Genomic DNA, 22148 nt, shown 5'->3' with positions numbered 1-22148 from the left:
TAGGTTATGCCGATGAAGCGTTTGAGAAATCCTGCAATTGATGAAAAGGTATTACCACACACGGAATCACAGAACTAGCCTAGACTTTTTCCACGAGATTACTCTTGGAAAATAACTGTCAATTATACACTTCTTTTTTAGATTATCGTGTAACTAGAGCAATTCGAAACTGCAGGACGATTAAGACCCTGGTTTATGTGTCCTGTAAGCCTCAAGGAGAAGCCCTGCGAAATTTTTTGGAGTAAGGTCTTTTTTTCTATGTTATTTTTCTCTTTGTGTTGCCTGGTCTCTTTTTTCCATGCATGCTTCATTCCCTCCATATCTTCATAAATTATCCAACGTCAATGAGTTGCATAACAAATCTATTTAAACTCTAAGCTGTCTCTCGTATCTTCTCTTACTCTGTCTTCACTAATAGTTTGATAGAGTACCCTTGGATTCCTTCGCCTCTTGCCATTATTGGAATCTCAAAGCATAGACTGTTGTTTGCTGGTTGCATGTTTTTAAAGTAGACTGCTCCTGTTTGGGATGTAGAGTGGCTTCTGATCTAACATGACCAGTGTGAGTACAGACCATGATTTTGTTATGGTTTTTGGCCAGTTGGTATTCTGTAGGACTTGCAACCTTCCACAAATTGTCTGTAACTGTCATCATGGATACCTTTTGGTTTCGAGTCTCCCTGTTGGAGGAATTCCTTTGATGGGGTTGTCTGGATCTTTTCCCCGCCCACCTAATTTGTTCGTGCTGTTTAGTATTGTCATCTGTAGTTAGTCCTCCATGCGGAGGAGGACTTTAAACTTTCCACTGAGCCTCTATGAGGATACGTCTGTGTTTTCAGTGTGTAATGTTCATATCTTCATGATTCAGTGTCTGCGTGTAAATATTTCCTATGTCTACCTTTCCTTGTGTCTTGTAAGCAAGCTCCCATTCAGTATCACAGTTGTAAATTTTTACAAACGGAAGTTGAATATAGAACAACTAACATATCTGGATAACCTTTCATTTCAGGCTGTGTTGTCCCCCAAATGATCGCAAAAAGCTCCTTGGAGAATCTTTTACGCTAAAGATGGCTGTTCCAGTTGATATGTTTCCACACACAAATCACTGTGAACTGGTGCTGCTTTTCGAGAGGTGACCTCTGCATATGTTGGTGCAGAGATGGTCAAAGATGCACGCCACATACAATGCAAGCAAAGCTGTAAATAGTGTGGATGAGCCTTGGGTGTTGCAAGGGTATGCACAATTAAGAAGTGGACATTGTTTAGCTATCTGCAATTAGGCTGTATGAGTGGAGGAATGCCAAGCTGAGAAAAGCATGTGGAGGAATACTTCATAGTGGAGTTACCTTTTCATGTCCATCTGGTGTCATTTTACAAGTGTGAAAAGGAAAAAATAAATAACTATCGAAAAAATGCAAGATTACAGAGGTAATCCATAGGTTTCAAAAGACATGTTATATATGGTTTATTTTATTTCTGAATTGTGGTACATTTTATTAATGTGATTAGAAAAGAAAGAAGTACAACAAAACAGTTAATTCTCTGACATGTAGCATGTCAGTGACGAGACAAATATCACGTCCCAAAACAGAGCTCATTGCTTCAACCGAAGTGCAGCATTTTTGGAGGAGGAGGCGGGAGTAGGAAATATATCCACAAGAGCCTTGGGGGAAAATCACTTTTTGAACAGCAATGGATATTTCTAAAGCGCAAAGGCAATGGAAGAGAGGAATCTAAAATTAAGAGGGCAAAAAACCTAAGGGGTAGTGATCGGTTACAATAAGGAGTCAGAAGATGTGACATATTAGTGTCCATAGTGTATATGGAGGAATGTGGAGTGGGGGCAAATGTGCACATTTCAAAAGATTATGAAGACTAAAAGTTGATATTTTTTAATATGACCTGAGAGGGGATAGGGCATTTAGAACAGATTAATGAGGATGTGTTTGAGGGTGATGATCTGACATTTCTGGATATTGAGAGAGCTGAGAATATTCACTAGGGGGAGGCATGGTGATAACATTTGGTAGAAAAACAGAAAGATTCAATTCTTTAGTTACTTTCTTTGGGCACAGAAGACAGAAAGAAAAGAAAGTTAAAAAATACTAATAGGCAAAACATAGAGCCAACATACTTATTGAGTGTTTTTACAGTATATACATATAAAGTACGTATGTTGTGTGGCTCATGATTATTCAGATCTACTTTTCCTGGCTAATCGGATCTTCTTTTCCTGGCACAAAGTGAATGAGAAAAGTAAAATAAAAAGGTGCACCTATCATTATGTTCCTAACCTTCAGGAATTCAATGTGTTTGTTAACAAAAACTGGAAAGATATTATGTGGTATTGCAATACCACTCGATACTGAAATTTACAAGTAAACTTGTGTACAGAACAGGAGGTTCTGCATTTGAAAAGTGATTTATTATGTTGTTTATCATGTTGCATCCTTCTTTAGGTCGTTATTGACACAGCACAATCACACCACTGTGTTTTCCTTAAACTCCATATTTATAGTATGTTATGTTATTTTAAAAGTATTTATAGAGCGAACTGCTGTTCCAGATAAGGTGCCTGACACTATAGGCAGTTCATCTGCCTGCTCTGCATAAGAACATCAACTAAAAATGCAAACAGAGCAAGGCAGTAGAACGCATGGCAAACCGCCCTACTATGTGTTATCCTTGCCACAATGAGCAAGCACGCCTCTGTCGAAAAAAGATTACATATAGGACGATAAGGAGCAATCGTCCTTGTCAGATATGTGGGACTCTTCTCATGTCAGGTCCTGTGTACTAAACATAAGGAATAAGAAACATACTCGAAGATAATCCTCTTTTGGATGGGAAGCTGGTGAAGCGATTGTATTGAGAAAGCTATGTATGCTATTCTTGATAGCGTCAGGTTCAACCTCGCGGCTGCATTGTACACTATGTGAAGCTAGGACACCAAGCTGTTTTAGCACCTCAAGTGCTGTAAGATTCTACAATCTAGGCTGGATACAATCTAGACTTGATTGTCTGTTTTGCGGGCCTCAATAGAAAAAACCTTACACATTTTGTTACGGCATACCTGGGTGCCCGTGATTAAATTACAGTCCACCATGAATCCCAAATGTTTTGCAGAAGCAACTAGAATGGAAAAAGCCTCTTACTTCTGCTGGCCTCCACTCATTATTCTAAGTATGCCTTTGTTTACCAAACAGGAAAATCCTCTGTTTTATCTGAATTTAAATAAAGGCAATTCAAATGCATCCAGGTGCCTCTGCGCTTATAGATCCTGTAAAGTGCGAAATTAATATTTTAGGAGGGCCAGCTTGAGAATGGCAGGCTGTAAAAATGAATCACTTCCGACATGGAACATAGAGATTGTGAACACAATTTTACTCTGAACGCACTACTGACTTGAATTGTGCCTCAAATCTTTGTGCAAAAATGTCACTCACTCTTGGCCATTCAAATCAACTCGTTGACTTCAATGGAGGCTCCCGCTCTGTAAAAACTTACTCGTTAGCTGTGCATGCTGACATGCATTGGGGCCCGCAATGGCCCACGTTGATTGCTTCGCCAAGTATCACACACTTGGAGCTTTAGTCGTCTTCATAGTCCCGTTGGCTTTAACGGAGGTTTACACAGAGGAATCTCAGTAATTATGATAAAAATAGGAAATTATAGCCCAGGAAAGCCTACACTGACACACCAAGAAGCTATCCTACCTCAAACTCCAACTAGGAACTTATCAACAAAACATTTTTCAGGCGTGTATATCTTTAGTGCGTGTTTTTAACTACCCAAGGCCAGGAGGAGGGGTTCGGGCTGACTGGGGGAGCCTGTTAATCTGCAGATTTTGAAACCAAATAACTTGGAAGCCGAGTCTGGCTGAGAATCCAGGACATAACCGGTTTTCGGGCAGAAACCCCTCTCTTCATGACCACTCAGAGGTAAGGACACAAGGGCCCGCAGCTACTAAAACAAGCAAGGATGGGCAACGGAGGTAAAGGCAAGCAAGGATGGGGTAGAGGGTGAGGCAAAGGGGACAGCACACAGAGCAATGGTGGATGGAAGGGAAAAGCAGTAACAAAAGAAATATAAGGCAATCGGAATCAGGGCTCAAAAAATCCACTCGCATTTGCGAGCCAGATTTAATTAGGGCAAGCTATTTTTAGGTCCTTCTCGCCCTTTCTGGTGAATAGGAAGACAGTCTGACTTTTGACCTCTGTCTATGAAAGCAGAGAAAATGTGACAGGATAGCAACATTTAAAAGCATCTTTATTGCTCAGAAAGTGAATGAGCAAAAAAAATGCCTTTAAATCTAGCGCTCTTGTCACATTTTCTCACAGAGGTCAAGTGTATTACAGTTAGATGTAATAGATTTTTGAAGTTACTAGACCTGCAGGTCTAGTAAGAGTTTTGGGATTTTTCAGCCCTGAAACTAACATACTGCTCAAACATAACCCGTGTGGGCCCCAAAAGCATATAATTAAGAAAGTTTGCTTAAACACGCATACACACACTACCTTTTTGTTGGAAAATGCAAATACCCCCAGCTGAGCACATTTTGCTCCTAAAGCACAGAAACACCACATTCCGAAAACACAAACCGAGAAGAAAAAGAAGTTGTATGCGGAGACGAGCATAAATAGACAGTAGGGAATGAGTAGGATGGACAAATACAACCAATGCACCTCTGAAAAACCAGCATTTCAAAACTGCACACAAAAGAACTAATGCAGATCGTTGCTCGTGCTCAAAGTTCACAGAGTAGATACAGCATAACTCAAAGATATAGCACATGCACTGCCTAGGCGAAACCTAAGAAGGTACCTTTTCCCGTTTGTAGTGACCAGTGTCAAGAACAGACTCAGATTGGAAAAGAAAATAAAAATACCAAAATAGTACACAGTTTAAAAGAGCAACATGTACCAAGTGAAGTAACATGCAATTCATAGCTCTCAGAGCTAAATGGAGCCTATATTTTGAGTTCAAGCTTGTTGACGGGGACTAATTGACGATTCTTCTCATACACTCAGAGTAACCAACAGACACGCACCTCAGATTACTGCAGTTCAACTATGAGCATTGCACATACCTCACTCCAGCCAGACTAGAACGATTATTCGCCAATGTATCTCATAGATGTCCTAGATGTGGCAGCGATGAGGCAGATTTGTGCCTTATGCCCATGGCATGCAGTGCACTCCGATCTTTCTAGAGTGGTGTGTGCAAACTGGTTCCTCAGTTGACAGGCAGGCAGCACATTTACATGCCCAAAACGTGCCATCCTAGGTTTAATGCCCTGTGCCAAATCTGACAGGGCCAACAGTACTTTTACAGCCCTCGCCTTTTCTCTGTCGAAACTTGCTAACACAATTAATCTGTTTCCCTCCATCTGTAGTAACTTGAAGATCGGAGCTTGTGAAATGAGACCCAGGCTGAAAATTATCAGGCACTGGGCTGGGAGATCTACGGTAACAGGATGGGGAACCGGTCTCCCTCTGCTGTCTTCCGGATGCATGGTATAAGTGCTCCCAGAAAAAGATTCCACTAGTCAAATGTTGTACTGGTTGGCCACCTGTGGCATTTCTGACAAGGTGGTACCTGCGGTCTGGGACTCCTCAGGCTGCCTCCTGGAGGGACTAGCCAATATTGCCACCATCTTTGCTGACTTTTATCGAGCCGTATATTCCCGATGTCCTTCGCTGGAGATAGGGGATCCTATGCTAGGTGATATCCCACTACCATCCATCCCTGACTCCTAGTACCAAGAACAGATCAGGGCCTCACTGTAAATGAAATAGATTCTGTTATAATGGCGCTGCAGTCCAGGAAAACGGTGGGCCTAGATGACTACCCCATTGAGTATTGTAAGCAATTCCGAGACATTTTGACTCCTCACTTTTTTAAAATGTGTACACAACTGCAATACAACAGGGTTCCTTCCCACCAGTATTGGACTGCACCACTATTGTTGTCCTTCCTAAGTAGGGCCTTCCCAGGGATAAATGTTCGTCTTAGCATCCCATCTCCTTTACTAATGCTGACATTGAGATCTATGTGAAAGCCCTGGCGACCTGCCTGATCCTAGTTCTTCTCTGTCTTATTCATGCAGATCAATGCGGATTCATACCAGGTCAGAGAACTCACCACTGCATTCGTAGTGCACTGACGCCTCTTTCTCGGATGGAAGACTTAGACTGTACACTGGCACTCCTGCTTGCAGATTTCTCTAAGGCCTTCGACACAGTCTCTTGGAACTTATTGGATATGGTCTTTTGCGGGCAGGTCTGAGAGTTGCATTTCGTCGCATGGTCTGTTTTTACTGTAATCTGATAGCCCAGTTGCGGGTGAACGGACTTTTGTCTGCTCCCTTTCCTGTCCGGCAGGGTACGCACCAGGTTGCCCGCTTCCTCCCCTGTTGTTTGCCTTGGCAATAGAACCCCTGGCATGTCTTATACGATGCAACAGCCAGGTGTGTGGCTTGTGGTGGGGAAATGGATTAGTGTACCGTATGGCGTTATATGCAGATGACATCCTCCTGTCGGTGCCTACAGGCTGGGCACCGACCTATTCGGGGACCAGGGACTTTTCTTCCCAATACTCCAAATGCAGATGTCCAATTCAGCCTAGTGCTGACTCACCCTGCCCCTCCAGGAACCACACACACCTCATCAGCCCCTGTCACTCAAAAGCCAGACATGCAATTCACAGCAGGCAGGCAGACACATAGCACACAGAAATGCCAACTTCTAAAAGTGGCATTTCTAAAATAGTTATAATAAATCTACGCACACCATTGCACAGCATTTATTATTACCATTCCAAATATACTAAACTTGACCATGCTGCTCCTCTCATATCAGGAATTACCACTGAATTACCACTGAAACACTTATCAGGGAATCCCCAATGCGTTCCTTTGGGAGGGCAGCCTCACAGTAATGAGAAACCAAAATGGCTGTTTGTCTCTACCAGGACATGTGACAAACTTAAAGTACATGTCCTACCTTTTACCTAAAATGCACCCGGCCCATAGGGCTAGCTGGGGCCTACCTAAGGGGTGACTGACATGCAGTAAAGGGGGGTCCCGGACAAGGCACACACTTTAGGTGCCACGTCACAGCGGCAGCAACACTGCGCTCCCAGGCCCTGCAATGGCAGAGGCCTGAGATATGTTTGAAAGGCTACTTTGGTGGGTGGCGCAATCAGTGCTGCAAGCCCACCAGTAGCATTTAATTTACCAGCCCTGGGTATATGAGATACCACTTTACAAGGGACTGACAGGTAAATTAAATAGGCCAAACAGGTGTAGACCAATCTTACCATATGTAACACAGAGAGCACATGCACTTTACACTGGACAGCAGTGCTAAAGTGCCCAGGGTCCTAGAACCACCAACACATGCCAGAAAAAAGGCTAGGAAAAAGTCAAAGTGTTTAGGGATGACCCTGCAAAAAGGGCAGAGTCCAACAGTGGCCAAAAGAGATGTAGCTCACACATGGAGGCAACGGACACCCCCTTCGATCCTGTTTGTGCCTGGGGGTAGTCTGATGTGCGCAACAGTTAAAGCCTATTTATGTTGCACTTGGGTGTCCCCATAAGCATCAACGGGTGTGGGGGAAATGGTGCTCTTTCCAAGGACTGTCAATAAAATGCAGTTGCTTGTTTCCGCTGCGATGTTACCATGTTTTGATGTAGCATTCTATGCACAGTTCTGTCTGTATGTGCTAATGAATGTCTTTGCTGCAAAACTTCCAATAAAGTTGGTTATTAAAAGAAATTGTCCATTGGTGATTTGCTTCATTTATTTAAAGCCCAAGCCACTTGTCATCCAAACACGCTGAGCTTTCATGAGAGGCAATCATGTGGCATCTATCAGTTGTAAAGTGCTTGTCTGTCCCGGCCTGGGTTTGCACCATGTAAAACTACCAAAAATAAAATGCAGATTCTGTCTGTCACTCCAGCTCTAATCTCATCCGATGTGAAGTAAGGAAAAAGCATTAATATTTGATATCAGGAAAAGATATCCATCTAGTACTTTTGGCTGAATTGCACAGTGTAAAACTGTAGAATCTGGGGCCAATCCCAGCTCGCCTGCTTGCCAAAATCATATGATCGTTTGCAAATGCTTTATTTCGCCATGCTACCTTTTTATTCATTATGACATAGGTGAGGGCCTTCAAATACATGAGCTCAGGATGTGTGCTGCACAAAAACCTCTCTTGTCTTTGATTTCATAGACTTTAAAGTTGCTCAATCTGTAATAAGAATGTTGGACAAATTGAGTGTCATCAGTGCATGGGCTGGAATCGTTCTCACTTCATGGTTAAAAACACTCAGTTTTATTAAGTACTTTTCAAATAATCTGATTTACTAAGGTGAAACAAAAAATTAAACAAAATAACTTTTTTGAATACATCGTATCCTATTTTAACACAATGTTTGCTGCATGATTAACATTCGAAATATTTTCAAAGCTTGGCTCGTGTAGGGGCATTTAGAGCCAGCGCTGACACTTGGCTTGGGTTTGACATGGTTCTCCCTGTTAATCTGTTGACTTGCCCACCTCTAGCTTGCAAGGTTTCAGTCCATGAACATCCACCAGGCCCAAACATCTCTAAACCGTCCGCATCCAAGTGAAGCATCTGCACAGTATCAGTTGTGTGAAGAAAATCTTCACATGTGATACAGTCAGAGACTGCTTAAGGTCTAACTCAGGACTCCCCTAACTATCTTTTCCCGAAAGCCCAAAGTCAGTAGATAGTTTTTCAGTGGAGGTCGAAAAACTAGGAACGTCTGTGTCTGATAGTTTCAGATGACACTGGAGTGGACCACTTGCCAATGATGAACAGAGCTCTCAAGAATCTGAGGTTCTTCCAGTTTAGGTTTTACCTTTGCACTATGGATTTAGTAGTCCTGTCGACTTCTATTATGAAAAGGACACCACAAATAATAGATAGTAAAGTAAAAGGACAGTATGATATCCTGATACCTGGAAAACATGAGAGCTAAGGAAGAAAAAGATAGAACAGCTCTCCTCATCCTCCGAAAAGATGATAGTGCATTTAATGAAAAGTTTTAGTTAAGCAGTTAGGATGAGCACTGGGAAAATACCTTGTTACAACATTGTAAAAGTTGTGCACTATGATACATGCTTGAACTTTGATGGTGCTGCAGTTTGTGGTACATGTTGCCATTTGTAAGAAAGATATTCAGACTTCTCTCAGTAGTTCCTGGAGGCAAACATTACTCCCTCTTTGGATTTCCCAGGAAAAGAAGACGAGGAACAGTGAAGGTGCGGTGCTTGCCCCAATGTGAGAGTCCGGCCCTGACTGGGGTTTCAGTCTCTCCCCAGCAATGCCTGCTATCTTAGTCTTCAACAAAAAGGCCAACTGCCAACTACATCTAGTCATGTGACCTTGAAAACAGGCTGCAGGCACCAAATGGGTAGGACAAGAAAATGACAACTTTATAAAAGTAAAAAGAACAAGTGATGGAGAGAATGCTGCACAATGTCAAACATTCACCCCAATACAGAGATCTGGGCCTAAATCAATAGTTTTTTTGCTCCCCTAGCCTGTCCAGTTCGGATATATACAAATCAGCCTTGACCCTGTGCCCCATGGTAACAGTCTAGCCCGAACTGTACTGGGATGAATTTTTAAGATTGTGCAGCATTCTGTCCATCAATTGTTCTTTTTGCATTTGTCACCCTGAGTGGGAGGGGTATGCCCAGACATGGGTCCTGTGCTCTCCATACCACCTGGGGTCAAGCTAGCCTGGCTGATGATGGGTGATGCCCTGAAACTTGTCCCAAGATGCTTGTTGATTGTGAATACAGAATCTCTAGGGAACATAATGGTCAAAAAGGTTTTGTTAGACCAAAGATTACCGATAATGATATTATACCCAATGTATCAATGTTCATTACATAATGCTTGTTTTATTTGTACAAAATGTTAAAAAGAAGGCTCAAATTATGTCAATCCTTAAATTGAAAAACATATATATTATGACAAGACAAAATGACAAAATGTTAACAAAAGATGATAGTGAAAAACAATATCACAATGAAATTGATGACTGAAGACTTTTGATATAACTTTCACACAATGATACTCAAATCATCACAAAACAACAAACTATATCCAAGCAATACAAATGACTATACATATAACGAGCCACATAGAACAAAGAAAAGCAGGAAATTGATCAAATAATACAATGCTGCTTCTTCAGAAAATTGTCGCGCGTTTCGGCGAACATGGCCCCTTCATCAGGAAAGCAACTTTGAAGGGAGAAACCTAAACATTTTAAGTACATTGGGTAACGAAGTCTTTCAGGTGTAGTATTACATTTGGCGTACTCATTTCACCATCCGTGAATAGCTGTCTCACATGCAAAAGTGTGTGAAAGTGAAATAGAATAATGCTCAAAATGAGAAAAATAAAAAAATGTGATGTAATCTAAAAACTGACAAGTCGTTATCAAAATTAGGCTCCAATTGTTTTACACAAAATAGAATAGAAAGAAATAATAAAGACAAAACAGATGTTGTCTAATAGAAAAGAAAATCAAAAAGTTTTATGAGCTCATCAGAATAAATCTAAAGCAGATGTCTGTACAAATATATATATATATTTCGATGGAAGGCCACGGGGGGGCATTGAAAAGTTCTATACAGGTGGATACTTAAAATAAAATAAACAAGTGGATCTTTAGATTGGTGTATGTAACTGGAAGTCCCAATTGAATGTGACTCAAATTAAATAAATACATAGTAAAAGGGAAGAAACTGTACCTTATAAAATATCGATAAATCAATGAAAGTGTTAGGAATGGATCCCATCAGATGTTGCAGATGTCAATGCTAGTTTGGACAATACCTATACACAAAGGGAATAATGAATGTCGAGACGGAAAAGGCATCTAGAAATAGCATAGTAGACTTTATCTTGATGACATATAAATGCAAGATAAATCTCAATACCTTTAATTAGTAGCGTGGGCTACTCATAAAAGTGATGCTTGAAGGGAACAGATCCTATGATGTAAACCCAAACTGAATTCTTGATCACGTTAGACACAAAGTCTTCAAAATTGCATCACTATTAGGGAAGCGATCCGGGCCCTGGGCCTCAGCTAAACAGGGCGCACAGAAAAATAGAGAATAAATGTATATGGATATTGCCACATATTTGGGAAGGAAAAAAAACTTGACGTTTACGTAGATAGTTGACAAATAATAAATGATATTCTATTGCCAAACAAAATGCAAAAAAGGAAAGTGCCCAAGCGGCATCTTAACTGTTTGGGAACTGACAACCTAAGACGCGGTCACTAACCAGTACTTGCATTACTCTTACCTCATATTTGCGTCCCCGCAGGATAATTCGCAAAACTTTAGCTGCACCGGAGCCGGGAGTATTTATGAGAGTGCGTTGACCACGTAATTAACATGGTATTATGACAAATCTAAGTGGAGATGTCAGAATGATGGTTAACGTGAAAAGTATAAATATAAAAAATAGACTAATGTTCTCACAAAACGGAAGACATACTAGCATTGGTTAAAGTTAAGTCAAGTAGTGGATAAAAATACAATGTGAATGCATCACAACAGAGTCTGGCAGCATGTCATGACGCAATGTAAAACTGAAGTTGGAATTGTAATAAAAATGCTTTTTTTTTTTTAAACTTTGTTTATTGAATAAAATCACAGTAGCACATTACATGATTGAACAACACATTAAATACTTTCATCAAGATATTACGGTTAGAACATTAATCAAGAGTTGTTCATTACATATCTCCTGCTAGTCTCTCTTGCCTTCGCATTTCCATTTCAATTGTGGGTGACACACATAGATCTCCCTTGTGAACACACAGGAAGGGTTATTATTGTTGCGGTAAGTCGTGGCGCCTCCAGAAATTAAACGTAAATTTCTTGAAGAACAATATTAGGAACGGTGCCACAGAAAGGAGGAAACCCCACACCTCCAACAGGATCGTGGTCCACAGACAATATATACACACGGAAGGAGCAATGGCGGCGGCAATTCTGGCCTTTTGAATTTTGGAGCGGCAATTATCTGCGCTCCACTTCCTGGTACTTACCAGTCTCCACTACAGTTGTTTGTTGACTACTTTTTCTGGATTTAACTACAGCCGGGACGGAAGTAAAACCGGCGGAGAGCTTCTATCTACCTTTCATTAAGCTGCCCGCTCGAGCACTAATGAAGTGTAGGGTAACTCCCTGACGAAACACGTGTTGGCTGGGCACCAAGAATAAACCTTAACTGAAGAATCACTTCAATCAACATTTTTCATTGTGCTTGTGCTTGTGTTGTGTGATTTTCTATTGCGTACAGTATTTATACTATTAACCCAAGAACGTGTGCACAGATCCTTTGTATAGAGATCTCCCTTGTGTTTTTTCCACCGGGACCCCTTCTTATCCCATTTCTTGGGGCATCCCCGAGCCTTATAGACCCCAGTCTCCGCCAGCATACATCTATCCATTTCTGTGGCCCACAGGTTGACACGAGGTGGGCGGATGTCTCCCCAGCCCCTAGCCACTTCTCTCTAAACCAGAGTGTAACCCAGCGTTGTAAATTGCCTTTCGACTTCTGTTAGGTCAGTAGCCTCCCAGATGTTCAATAGCCCGAGCTGTGGTGTGAGTGTTATAGCTTTCCCCAGAGCTGTGTGCATATGAGTCGTGGCTCCCTCCCACAGGGGGCGTATCTTGGGGCAGGACCATAGTGTATGGAAAAATGTGACCTGCTGCCCACATCCCCTCACACATCTGTCATCAGGTTTGGAACCTATCCTGGCCAGCACTGTCCCTGTCATATATGATCGATGGAGAACTCTAAGTTGAATAAGGTGAAACCTCTGGATGATAGCTGCTTCACATGGGGACATCAGAGCCGACTGCCAGTCGTCATCCTCCATAGGGCCTACGTCATCTTGCCACTGCTCCCTGAGCTTCGGGAAGGTGTCTGGGAGGTTGTTACTCAACTTCTTGTAATTTAGGCGATATTGCCTTCGAGGTGAGGGGCCTTTCAAGCAAGCGATCTTCTAGGGGTGACGACTCCGGTATGTCTTTAAAAGACAGTAAAGCCGCCTGCAACGTGTGCCTGATCTGTAGGTATCTGTACAGTTCTCCCTGCGCCATCTGATATTTTGTCTGGAGTTCACTGATAGTCAATATTGCCCCCTTTTTAACCAGATCCCCCAATGTTGATAGTCCAATAAGGTCCTATTTGTCGAATACAGGCTGATAGCCTAGCCTTCCCAGCCGTTGAGCAAACCATAGTGGCGTGGCCAACAAGAGAGTGCCCGCCCATCCCAGTCGAGAGGTAACCAGACGCCAAATTTCTAGTGTATGAAAGTCCAATCGGTCGCACACTGCTTGTCCTACCAGCGTGTAGCCCCAAAGCATTGTGGTCCATGAAGTAAGCATCAGCAGGTGTGCCTCTGCCAGAGTCTTGAGCAAAAATCACAGTCGCGTTGGCCATCCCTGGACACGTGTTTCGAAGTTGTTACCTCTCGTCAGCAGGGAATAGGCATATATGTAGGGGTGCTGCATAGGCTGCCAAAAAATATTCTCAGGTCCGGTACCGCTCGTGGCACGCAGGTACGTAACCCGGGCTCGTCAGCCCCACCAGCTCAAGGACGCTTGAATATAAAAGAAAGTCCAATTGGTCGCACACTGCTTGTCCTACCAGCGTGTAGCCCCAAAGCATTGTGGTCCATGAAGTAAGCATCAGCAGGTGCGCCTCTGCCAGAGTCTTGAGCAAAGATCACTGTCGCGTTGGCCATCCCTGGACACGTGTTTCGAGGTTGTTACCTCTCGTCAGCAGGGAATAGGCATATATGTAGGGGTGCTGCGTAGGCTGCCAAAAAATATTCTCAGGTCCGGTACCGCTCGTGGCACGCAGGTACGTAACCCGGGCTCGTCAGCCCCACCAGCTCAAGGACGCTTGAATATAAAAGAAAGTCCAATTGGTCGCACACTGCTTGTCCTACCAGCGTGTAGCCCCAAAGCATTGTGGTCCATGAAGTAAGCATCAGCAGGTGCGCCTCTGCCAGAGTCTTGAGCAAAAATCACTGTCGCGTTGGCCATCCCTGGACACGTGTTTCGAGGTTGTTACCTCTCGTCAGCAGGGAATAGGCATATATGTAGGGGTGCTGCGTAGGCTGCCAAAAAATATTCTCAGGTCCGGTACCGCTCGTGGCACGCAGGTGCGTAACCCGGGCTTGTCAGCCCCACCAGCTCAAGGGAGCTTGAATATAAAAGAAAGTCCAATTGGTCGCACACTGCTTGTCCTACCAGCGTGTAGCCCCAAAGCATTGTGGTCCATGAAGTAAGCATCAGCGGGCAGTACACGGCCTATCCCTGCTGACGAGGGGTGATACCCCGAAACACGTGTCCAGGGATGGCGAAGATAGCAGAAGATCGAAAGATGATGCATCGCGAACACTTTACTACATTGACCAGAGTCCTTAGGGGCGACACCGCCGGTGTGTGAGTTGTGTGCGACCCCACCCCCATTTGTAACTTTAAAGCTCCCGTGAGCAGTGGGCTGACGAGCCTGGGATCCCGCACCTACGCGCCTGAGTGGTACTATACCTGGCAGATATTGGCAGCCATCGGCAACCCCAGTACACGGCCTATCCCTGCTGACGAGGGGTGATACCCCGAAACACGTGTCCAGGGATGGCGAAGACAGCGAAGATAGCAGAAGATCGAAAGATGATGCATTGCGAACACTTTACTACATTGACCAGAGTCCTTAGGGGCGACACCGCCGGTGTGTGAGTAGTGTGCGACCCCACCCCCATTTGTAACTTTAAAGCTCCCGTGAGCAGTGGGCTGACGAGCCTGGGATCCCGCACCTACGCGCCTGAGTGGTACTATACCTGGCAGATATTGGCAGCCATCGGCAACCCCAGTACACGGCCTATCCCTGCTGACGAGGGGTGATACCCCGAAACACGTGTCCAGGGATGGCGAAGACAGCGAAGATAGCAGAAGATCGAAAGATGATGCATCGCGAACACTTTACTACATTGACCAGAGTCCTTAGGGGCGACACCGCCGGTGTGTGAGTAGTGTGCGACCCTGTAGGAGAGTAGGGTCTGCTATCCTATGGTCACCCCAAATTTTTGCTTTTTGCTTCACTGGTTTATGACTTAATGTGGCTGTGGGCCTGCTAATCAGACCCACAGCCTGCTGTTCTCTCTCTAAATTATAACCCATGTACTTTAGGTGCATAACGAAATTGGAACTGGTACACCTTATTGGCCCCTGTAACAGTGTACCCAGGTACCCAGGGCATAGGTGCTTCCAAGGCCTACCAGGGGCTGCAGCATGTATTGTGCCACCCCTGGCCTGGCCTCCATATTTGACACAACTGGCTGATCACTCAGCTGGGGTAAGTCGGTGTAACCACCCCTTACTTAGGTGTAGTATGCCTATACCTAACCTAAAATGGACACATATGTTCCTATCAGTCACTCCTATGGAAGGCCTCATCAATCCTGGAGGCAGAGTGCTTGGAAATATCTGAGATGGTGCTCTGGCATGAGCTGAGCCTGTCTGCAGCTTTCGGAACCATGTCCTTTAGCTGTTTTCATGATATTGCCATACCATATACTCTTAAGTGCATTATGAACCTCGCGGTTAAATGCTATCTTAGGTTTGGCTTTATCAAAACATGTCGAGTAAGGTGTCATACGAATTGGAATACTACCCCCTCGCCAGTTCTGGCGACGGGGGTAGCATTCCACCCTTCTAGAGGGACACGACATGTACCTAGCCTGAACCCCGGTTAAAGTTAAACAGAGCCTTAGCATCACAAAATGGATGCTGCCACCACAGACACAAGTCTGACCTCCTGCTGCTGGGAGTCCTTCCAGCGAGGGCAGCTTGGACAAAGGGTTTCCTGCCTGGGGAGGTGCTAGCACCACTCCAGACAGGATTTTGTGTATTGGGTAGGACAGGGCTGAAAAGAAACAGACATGCCTGGGGCACACAAGGTGTCCCTGTGCATAGGCCAGTTCAAACCGGTGCTGGGGCTTTCCAGCCCCAGTCCTGGCGCGAAACTGGACAAAGGAAAGGGGGTGTAACCACCCCCCTTCCTGGTTCCACCCAGAGGAGGGACCTAGTAGGTGATCCGGCCCCCCAGATTCGAATAAGAGTGGGAGCTGTGTCCTGAGACTTCAGATCATCCTGAATCAACTTGAAATACAGAAGAAGACTGGACTTCGACATTCTGCTGCACAGAAGACGGAAGAGAATCTCCCTTGTGGCCAAGGAGTGACCACCCTGTGAACACAGGCACCAACCAGCAACTCGACATCTGCTTTGCCGCCGCCTCCCGCCGGAGCCCGAGCCCAGAGCCTGACAAGTCCCAGACTTCTCACAGCCCGATCCACAGTCCCTGCAAAGAAGGGACCCGTGGAGGCACCGAGAGACGTGGGACCGGACATCTTGGAAGACCCCTGTGACGCTGACTGCGCAGCATCAAAGGCACCCTCGACGCTGTGCTTTGGGGTTTGAGAAGCCCCAACCTCGGCCAGCCCTTGCACCGAAGATCAGCCCCCCAGCATCTCCACGATCTGCGTGGGGCCCTTTTGCATTGTGCCACTCGACGCGCCTAACCGTCCACTTGCCATGCGGCTAGTGGCCATCTTGGCGACGAAACCTACAACTTTCACTGCGGGTCTGGTTGCTCCAGACTTGCCCTTGCTCCTGTAAAAAGGAGTACCTGCTCTGACCTTGCTGGTCCGAGTAACAAGCCTTTTTCGATTCCTGCGTGGCTTGCATTAGCCAAGGCCTGTTTGCTTCTATCAAGTCGCAGACACCGCCAACAGCGAGAAGCCTGCGTGGGACAGCTCGTGACCGACTCCTGGACGTCTTCGACCCCTCATGTCCACGTGGCTGCAGAGAGAAGCTACACCTCGACGCCTGTTTGCACCCGACATCGCCTGGTTCCACTCTGGTTCCACGGTAGTCACTGGCTAGTGACTTTGAACATTGTCCCCTCTGCTTTCAGGTCTTCACCTCTTCAGATCCACCCTTGGATCCACCGGAACTCTTCACATCGAGCCGCCTGCAGCATCTTCAGCTCCAAGCACCATCGACCTGCGTGACGAAACCCGACACTACTTCGACCCTATGCACCCGCTTCCTGTGGGTGAGGTAACTCAGCTCCGCCGGTGTTCCCACACTGGAACACACCTCTAGTGTCTGTGTCTCAAGTTTCAGCTTTCTAGGTCACTCGGAAGGTTCCTTTATAACTAACTTTGTACTTTTTACGCACCCTTGACATTGCATTGGTAAAGCGTGCAAATTTCGCACTGCTCCCGAGTCCTGCGGGCCTTTCCCGACTTCTTCACTGCTAGTCCCGAACCGCTCCAGCGATTCCCCAGGCCCTAGGCCTCTTCACTTTCCCCATAGTGGTTCTTATACCACTATTTTAGTATATGGTTTAGGTGGCCCCTAGGGCTCATCCATATTGTGCAACTTTTGTGTATTTAAACTGTGTTTTGTTTTAACGCATTTGCTTCTGTGCTCATAAAGAGTATCAGGGATATTTGTAGTAATAAATCTATATATATTTTCAATATATATCTGTGTGGTGTCCTTTCATTTGGTATTCAAGGGATTGTGTATGGTAAAACAGCTTGCTTCACATGCCTTTACAGAGTTTAGCCTAAGACTGCTTAGTCCATGCTACCCCTAGGATAGCTTGTCTATAAGGTTGACTTTACAACCTGCACCATAAGGGTTGCTTGGCATGATACAAGGTGATCACTAGAACTAGTGAGCATCATATATCAGGCCAACTTCTCACATTGGTGAGCAGCGGATTGGGATTTGAGCTTGCTGTTGTTTTACCATTACAATCTTTGAAAATATCATTTGAAAGATCATACAGGTACCTGATAGGTACACTAAAACAAGACTAGATATACTTAAGTTCTACTGAACTTAGTTGTTGTAGAGGATAGGGAGTAGCACACCCTGACTACAACTACTAGATAGGTTTTGTAGGAAAACACCAGTGTAGGTAGATTGCAACACATCCACCACACTAGAGCAATGTCTGGAGCAGAGGGATCCACTGGACTCATCTCTGTTGAGAGTGACCCTCCAAGGGCACCATCCAAATTTGCTACCTTTCCATTTAAGGAACTGAGGCAACTGTGTTCCATGAGAGGAATCAAAACAGGTCCTTCTCCTACAGCAGGACACCTCAGAGAGCTTTTAGACCAGTCTGAAGCTCTAAGGGACTCCAAACCAGGCCCCTCAGGGACTGGGGATGGAGGATCCCCCACTGAAGATGATAACTCTGATGCCCCTGCCCCTGTAGTTCAGGTGGATGAGGAAAACCAGACCCCTGGGAATACTCAGCCTGAGGAAGAAGAAGAGGAGGAGGAGGAGGAAGAGAGTGAATCTGATGATGGGACTAGCCAGGTGTTAGTCAGCAGGCTTAGCCAGGCTAACTTAAGCTTATTTGGGACTGAAGGTGGGTCCAACCCATTCAGACCCCCAAATGGACTTAACCAGGAGGAGCATAGGAGGAGGAGGAATCACTCAGGTGAATCCAATACTTCCCATGTTTCTAGAGGTTCTCATGGCAACTCCAGAAGGGAGTTGACTAGCCCTCAGAGAAGGGAACATGAGGCCAAAATGAGAGAGGCTGAACTTAGGATCCAGAGACAAGAATTAGAAGTTGCCCTGGCCAAAGAGAAACTTGCTAGAGCAAGGCAGCCTAGAGAGAGTGGATCAGATTCCACTGGTGGCAGCACTATCCCTAAGGATAAAGACAGGTCCTATGACAATAGAAACCTGAGTAAGATAGTGCCCCCCTACAAAGCTGGGGATGATATCCACAAGTGGATGACTGCACTTGAGAGAGCTTGCAAAGTACAGCAGGTTCCTCAGGAGCAGTGGGCAGCAATCTTGTGGCTCTCCTTTGAAGGTAGAGGCCGAGACAGACTCCTCACAGTTAGTGATGGGGAGTCTAGAAACTACCTGGTCCTGAAGAGTGCTCTGATTGATGGGTTAGGCTTAACCACTGAACAGTACAGGTTAATGTTCAAAGATACCCAGAAGACACAGACTCAGGACTGGTCTGAATTTGTTGAATGTGCCACTAAGGCTCTGGAGGGCTGGTTGCTGGGAAGTAAGGTTACAGACTATGAAGGATTGTACAATTTGCTTATGAGAGAACAGATTTTAAATAACTGTCAGAACCAGCAGTTGCATCAACATTTGGTTGACTCAGATCTAACCTCTCCCCAAGAATTGGGAAAGAGGGCAGACAAATGGGTTAGAACCAGAGTTAAGCAAAAGAACCAGAACCAGAACCAGGGTGGTGACCAAAAGAAAACAGACCAGAAGGGTGGGGAGCAGAAAGCTAAAGACCAGAAGTCTTCAACAGGGCCCCCAACTAATACTGAGGGTGGGCCCCAACCTTCCAAGAAGAAGAAGAAAGAAGGTCAAAGAAAACCCTGGTGTAGCTTTTGCAAAAACACCACTCACTGGACAAGTGATTGTAAAAAGGGTGGAGCCACCAACACTGCAGCCCCTAAGGCACCTGCACCCACTAGTACAGTTGGCAGTGTTGGACCACAGACTAAGGGGGTAGTGGGTATCACCTTGGGAACTGATGGAGATTCTGACCTAGTCAGAGTCCCCACACAGGCTGTTCTGATCTGTGATGGGGAGATTGATTTCTCCCCTACTGTCAGTCTCAATAATTTGGGCAAGTACAGACAGACACCATTAATTAATGAAAAAGTGGCTCAAGCATACAGGGACACATGTGCCAGTGTCACTATGGTGACGCCTAGCTTTGTGGACCCTGGACAGTACATATCAGGTGATAATTACCTGGTGACCAATGCCAGCAATGTCACTACTACACATAATGTGGCAATTGTTAACTTTTCCTGGGGAGGGGTAACTGGCCTAAAAAGAGTTGTGGTTAGTGCTGATCTCCCAGTAGAATGTTTGTTGGGCAATGACCTGGAGAGCTCTCTATGGTCAGAAGTTGAGTACAGGACTCATGCAGAGATGTTAGGGATATCATCACATGTCCTTGCTGTGACCAGGTCACAGGCCAAAAAGTGCCTCTCTGAACCTCAGGTCTTGGATCCTGGAACAATGGACCAAGTACCTTCCAAGACAAGGAACAGGAGGGCAAAGGCTGTGCCTTCCCAAATGCCTACAAGTGAGGATCAGCCTTCACAGGAAGATGATTCTGAGACCCCTGAAGGAACTGTCCCTATAGAGCTTGAACCTGATCAGGTTGAGTTTCTGGGGACAGGGGGACCTTCTAGGGCAGACTTGGGGCAGGCTACGTTATCCTGTCCTTCTCTTGAACCCCTCAGACAGCAGGCTGCTGCTGAGGCTGCTGGGAATGCTCAAGGTACCCATAAGGTTTATTGGGATGATGGGCTCCTTTATTCAGAGGGTAGAGACCCCAAGCCTGGTACAACCAGGAGGTTGGTCATACCTCTGCAATTTAGGGGCTTCCTTCTTACCTTGGCACACGATATTCCCTTAGCAGGGCACCTAGGCCAGAACAAAACATGGGACAGACTTGTCTGTCACTTTCACTGGCCTCACATGTCAGAAGATACAAAGGAGTTTTGTCGCTCCTGTGTAACCTGCCAAGCAAGTGGCAAAGCAGGTGGTACCACAAAGGCCCCCCTAATACCACTACCTGTGGTGGGGGTGCCCTTTGAAAGAGTGGGGATTGACATTGTTGGTCCAATGGATCCCCCTACAGCATCTGGGCACAGATTCATACTAGAGGTGGTGAACCATGCCACCAGGTACCCAGAGGCAATTCCACTTAGGACCACAACAGCTCCTGTTGTGGCCAGGGCCTTACTTGGAGTTTTCTCCAGAGTGGGGTTTCCTAAGGAGGTAGTATCTGATAGAGGTGCAAACTTCATGTCAGGTTACTTGACAGCTATGTGGAAGGAGTGTGGTGTTAACTATAAGTTCACCACTCCCTATCATCCACAATGCAATGGGCTTGTTGAGAGATTCAACAAGACCCTGAAGGGCATGATCAAAGGATTACCTGAGAAGCTCAGGCGAAGATGGGATATCCTTCTGCCCTGCCTTCTGTTTGCTTACAGAGAGGTCCCACAAAAAGGAGTTGGCTTCAGCCCCTTTGAATTGTTGTTTGGACATCCTGTAAGAGGACCCCTATGTCTGGTGAGGGAAGGATGGGAGTTAACTCTCAAAAAGCCCAAGCAAGTCATAGTGGACTATGTACTTGGTCTCCGCTCCAGGATGGCTGAGTATATGGAGAAGGCCTCCAAAAACCTTGAGGCTAGCCAGGCCTTACAGAAAGCCTGGCATGACCAAAAGGCTGTCCTGACTGAGTACCAGCCTGGACAGAAGGTATGGGTGTTGGAGCCAGTGGCCCCAGCAGCACTCCAAGACAGATGGTCTGGACCCCATACAATCATGGAGAAAAAGGGAGAGGTTACCTACTTGGTGGACCTTGGAACTCCCAGGAGCCCTTACAGGGTGCTCCATGTTAACAGGCTGAAAGCATATGTTGACAGGGCAGACATGGGCTTGCTCATGGCTACAGATGAGGGGCAGGAGGAAGAGAGTGACCCTCTCCCAGACCTGCTGACTCAGAACCCTGAGGATGGCTCAGTTGATGGTGTGGCCTTAGATGGCAGCCTCACTGAACATCAGCAACATGACTGCAGACAGGTTTTGCAGTCATATCGACATATGTTCTCCCTGACACCCAGTCAGACTAACTGGTGTACCCATGTGGTGGACACTGGTGATAGTCTTCCTGTAAAGAACAACATTTACAGGCAGCCTGACCATGTCAGAGACTGTATCAAGGCTGAGGTACAAAAGATGCTGGAGTTAGGTGTCATTGAGCCTTCAGAGAGCCCCTGGGCTAGCCCAGTGGTTCTGGTCCCCAAACCTCACACCAAAGATGGGAAGAGAGAGATGAGGTTCTGTGTGGACTACAGAGGACTCAATGCTGTCACCAGGACAGATGCACACCCAATTCCAAGAGCAGATGAGCTCATAGACAAATTGGCTTCTGCCAAGTATTTGAGCACATTTGACTTGACAGCTGGCTACT

At 45.4% G+C, this 22148-nt stretch overlaps 1 protein-coding gene across 2 annotated transcripts in view; it reads left to right on the top strand.

Moving 5' to 3' along the window:
- Positions 1-7780, top strand: part of TRMT2B (tRNA methyltransferase 2B) — a 191308-nt gene extending 183528 nt beyond the window's left edge. The window contains exons 12-13 of one of the 2 annotated variants that reach the window (XM_078688409.1): positions 142-241; positions 1009-7780. In XM_078688409.1, coding sequence (XP_078544535.1) covers positions 142-241; positions 1009-1135 — 227 coding nt within the window. In that variant the 3' untranslated portion in view covers positions 1136-7780. The remainder of the gene's footprint in view (positions 1-141; positions 242-1008) is intronic. The other variant, XM_078688411.1, reaches the window with a different exon arrangement.
- The last annotated feature ends 14368 nt before the right edge of the window (positions 7781-22148 follow it).

Source organism: Lissotriton helveticus, chromosome 4_1, assembly GCF_964261635.1.
Source record: "Lissotriton helveticus chromosome 4_1, aLisHel1.1, whole genome shotgun sequence".
Taxonomy (NCBI): Eukaryota; Metazoa; Chordata; class Amphibia; order Caudata; family Salamandridae; genus Lissotriton; species Lissotriton helveticus.
This window is presented reverse-complemented; position numbering and strand designations above follow the sequence as displayed.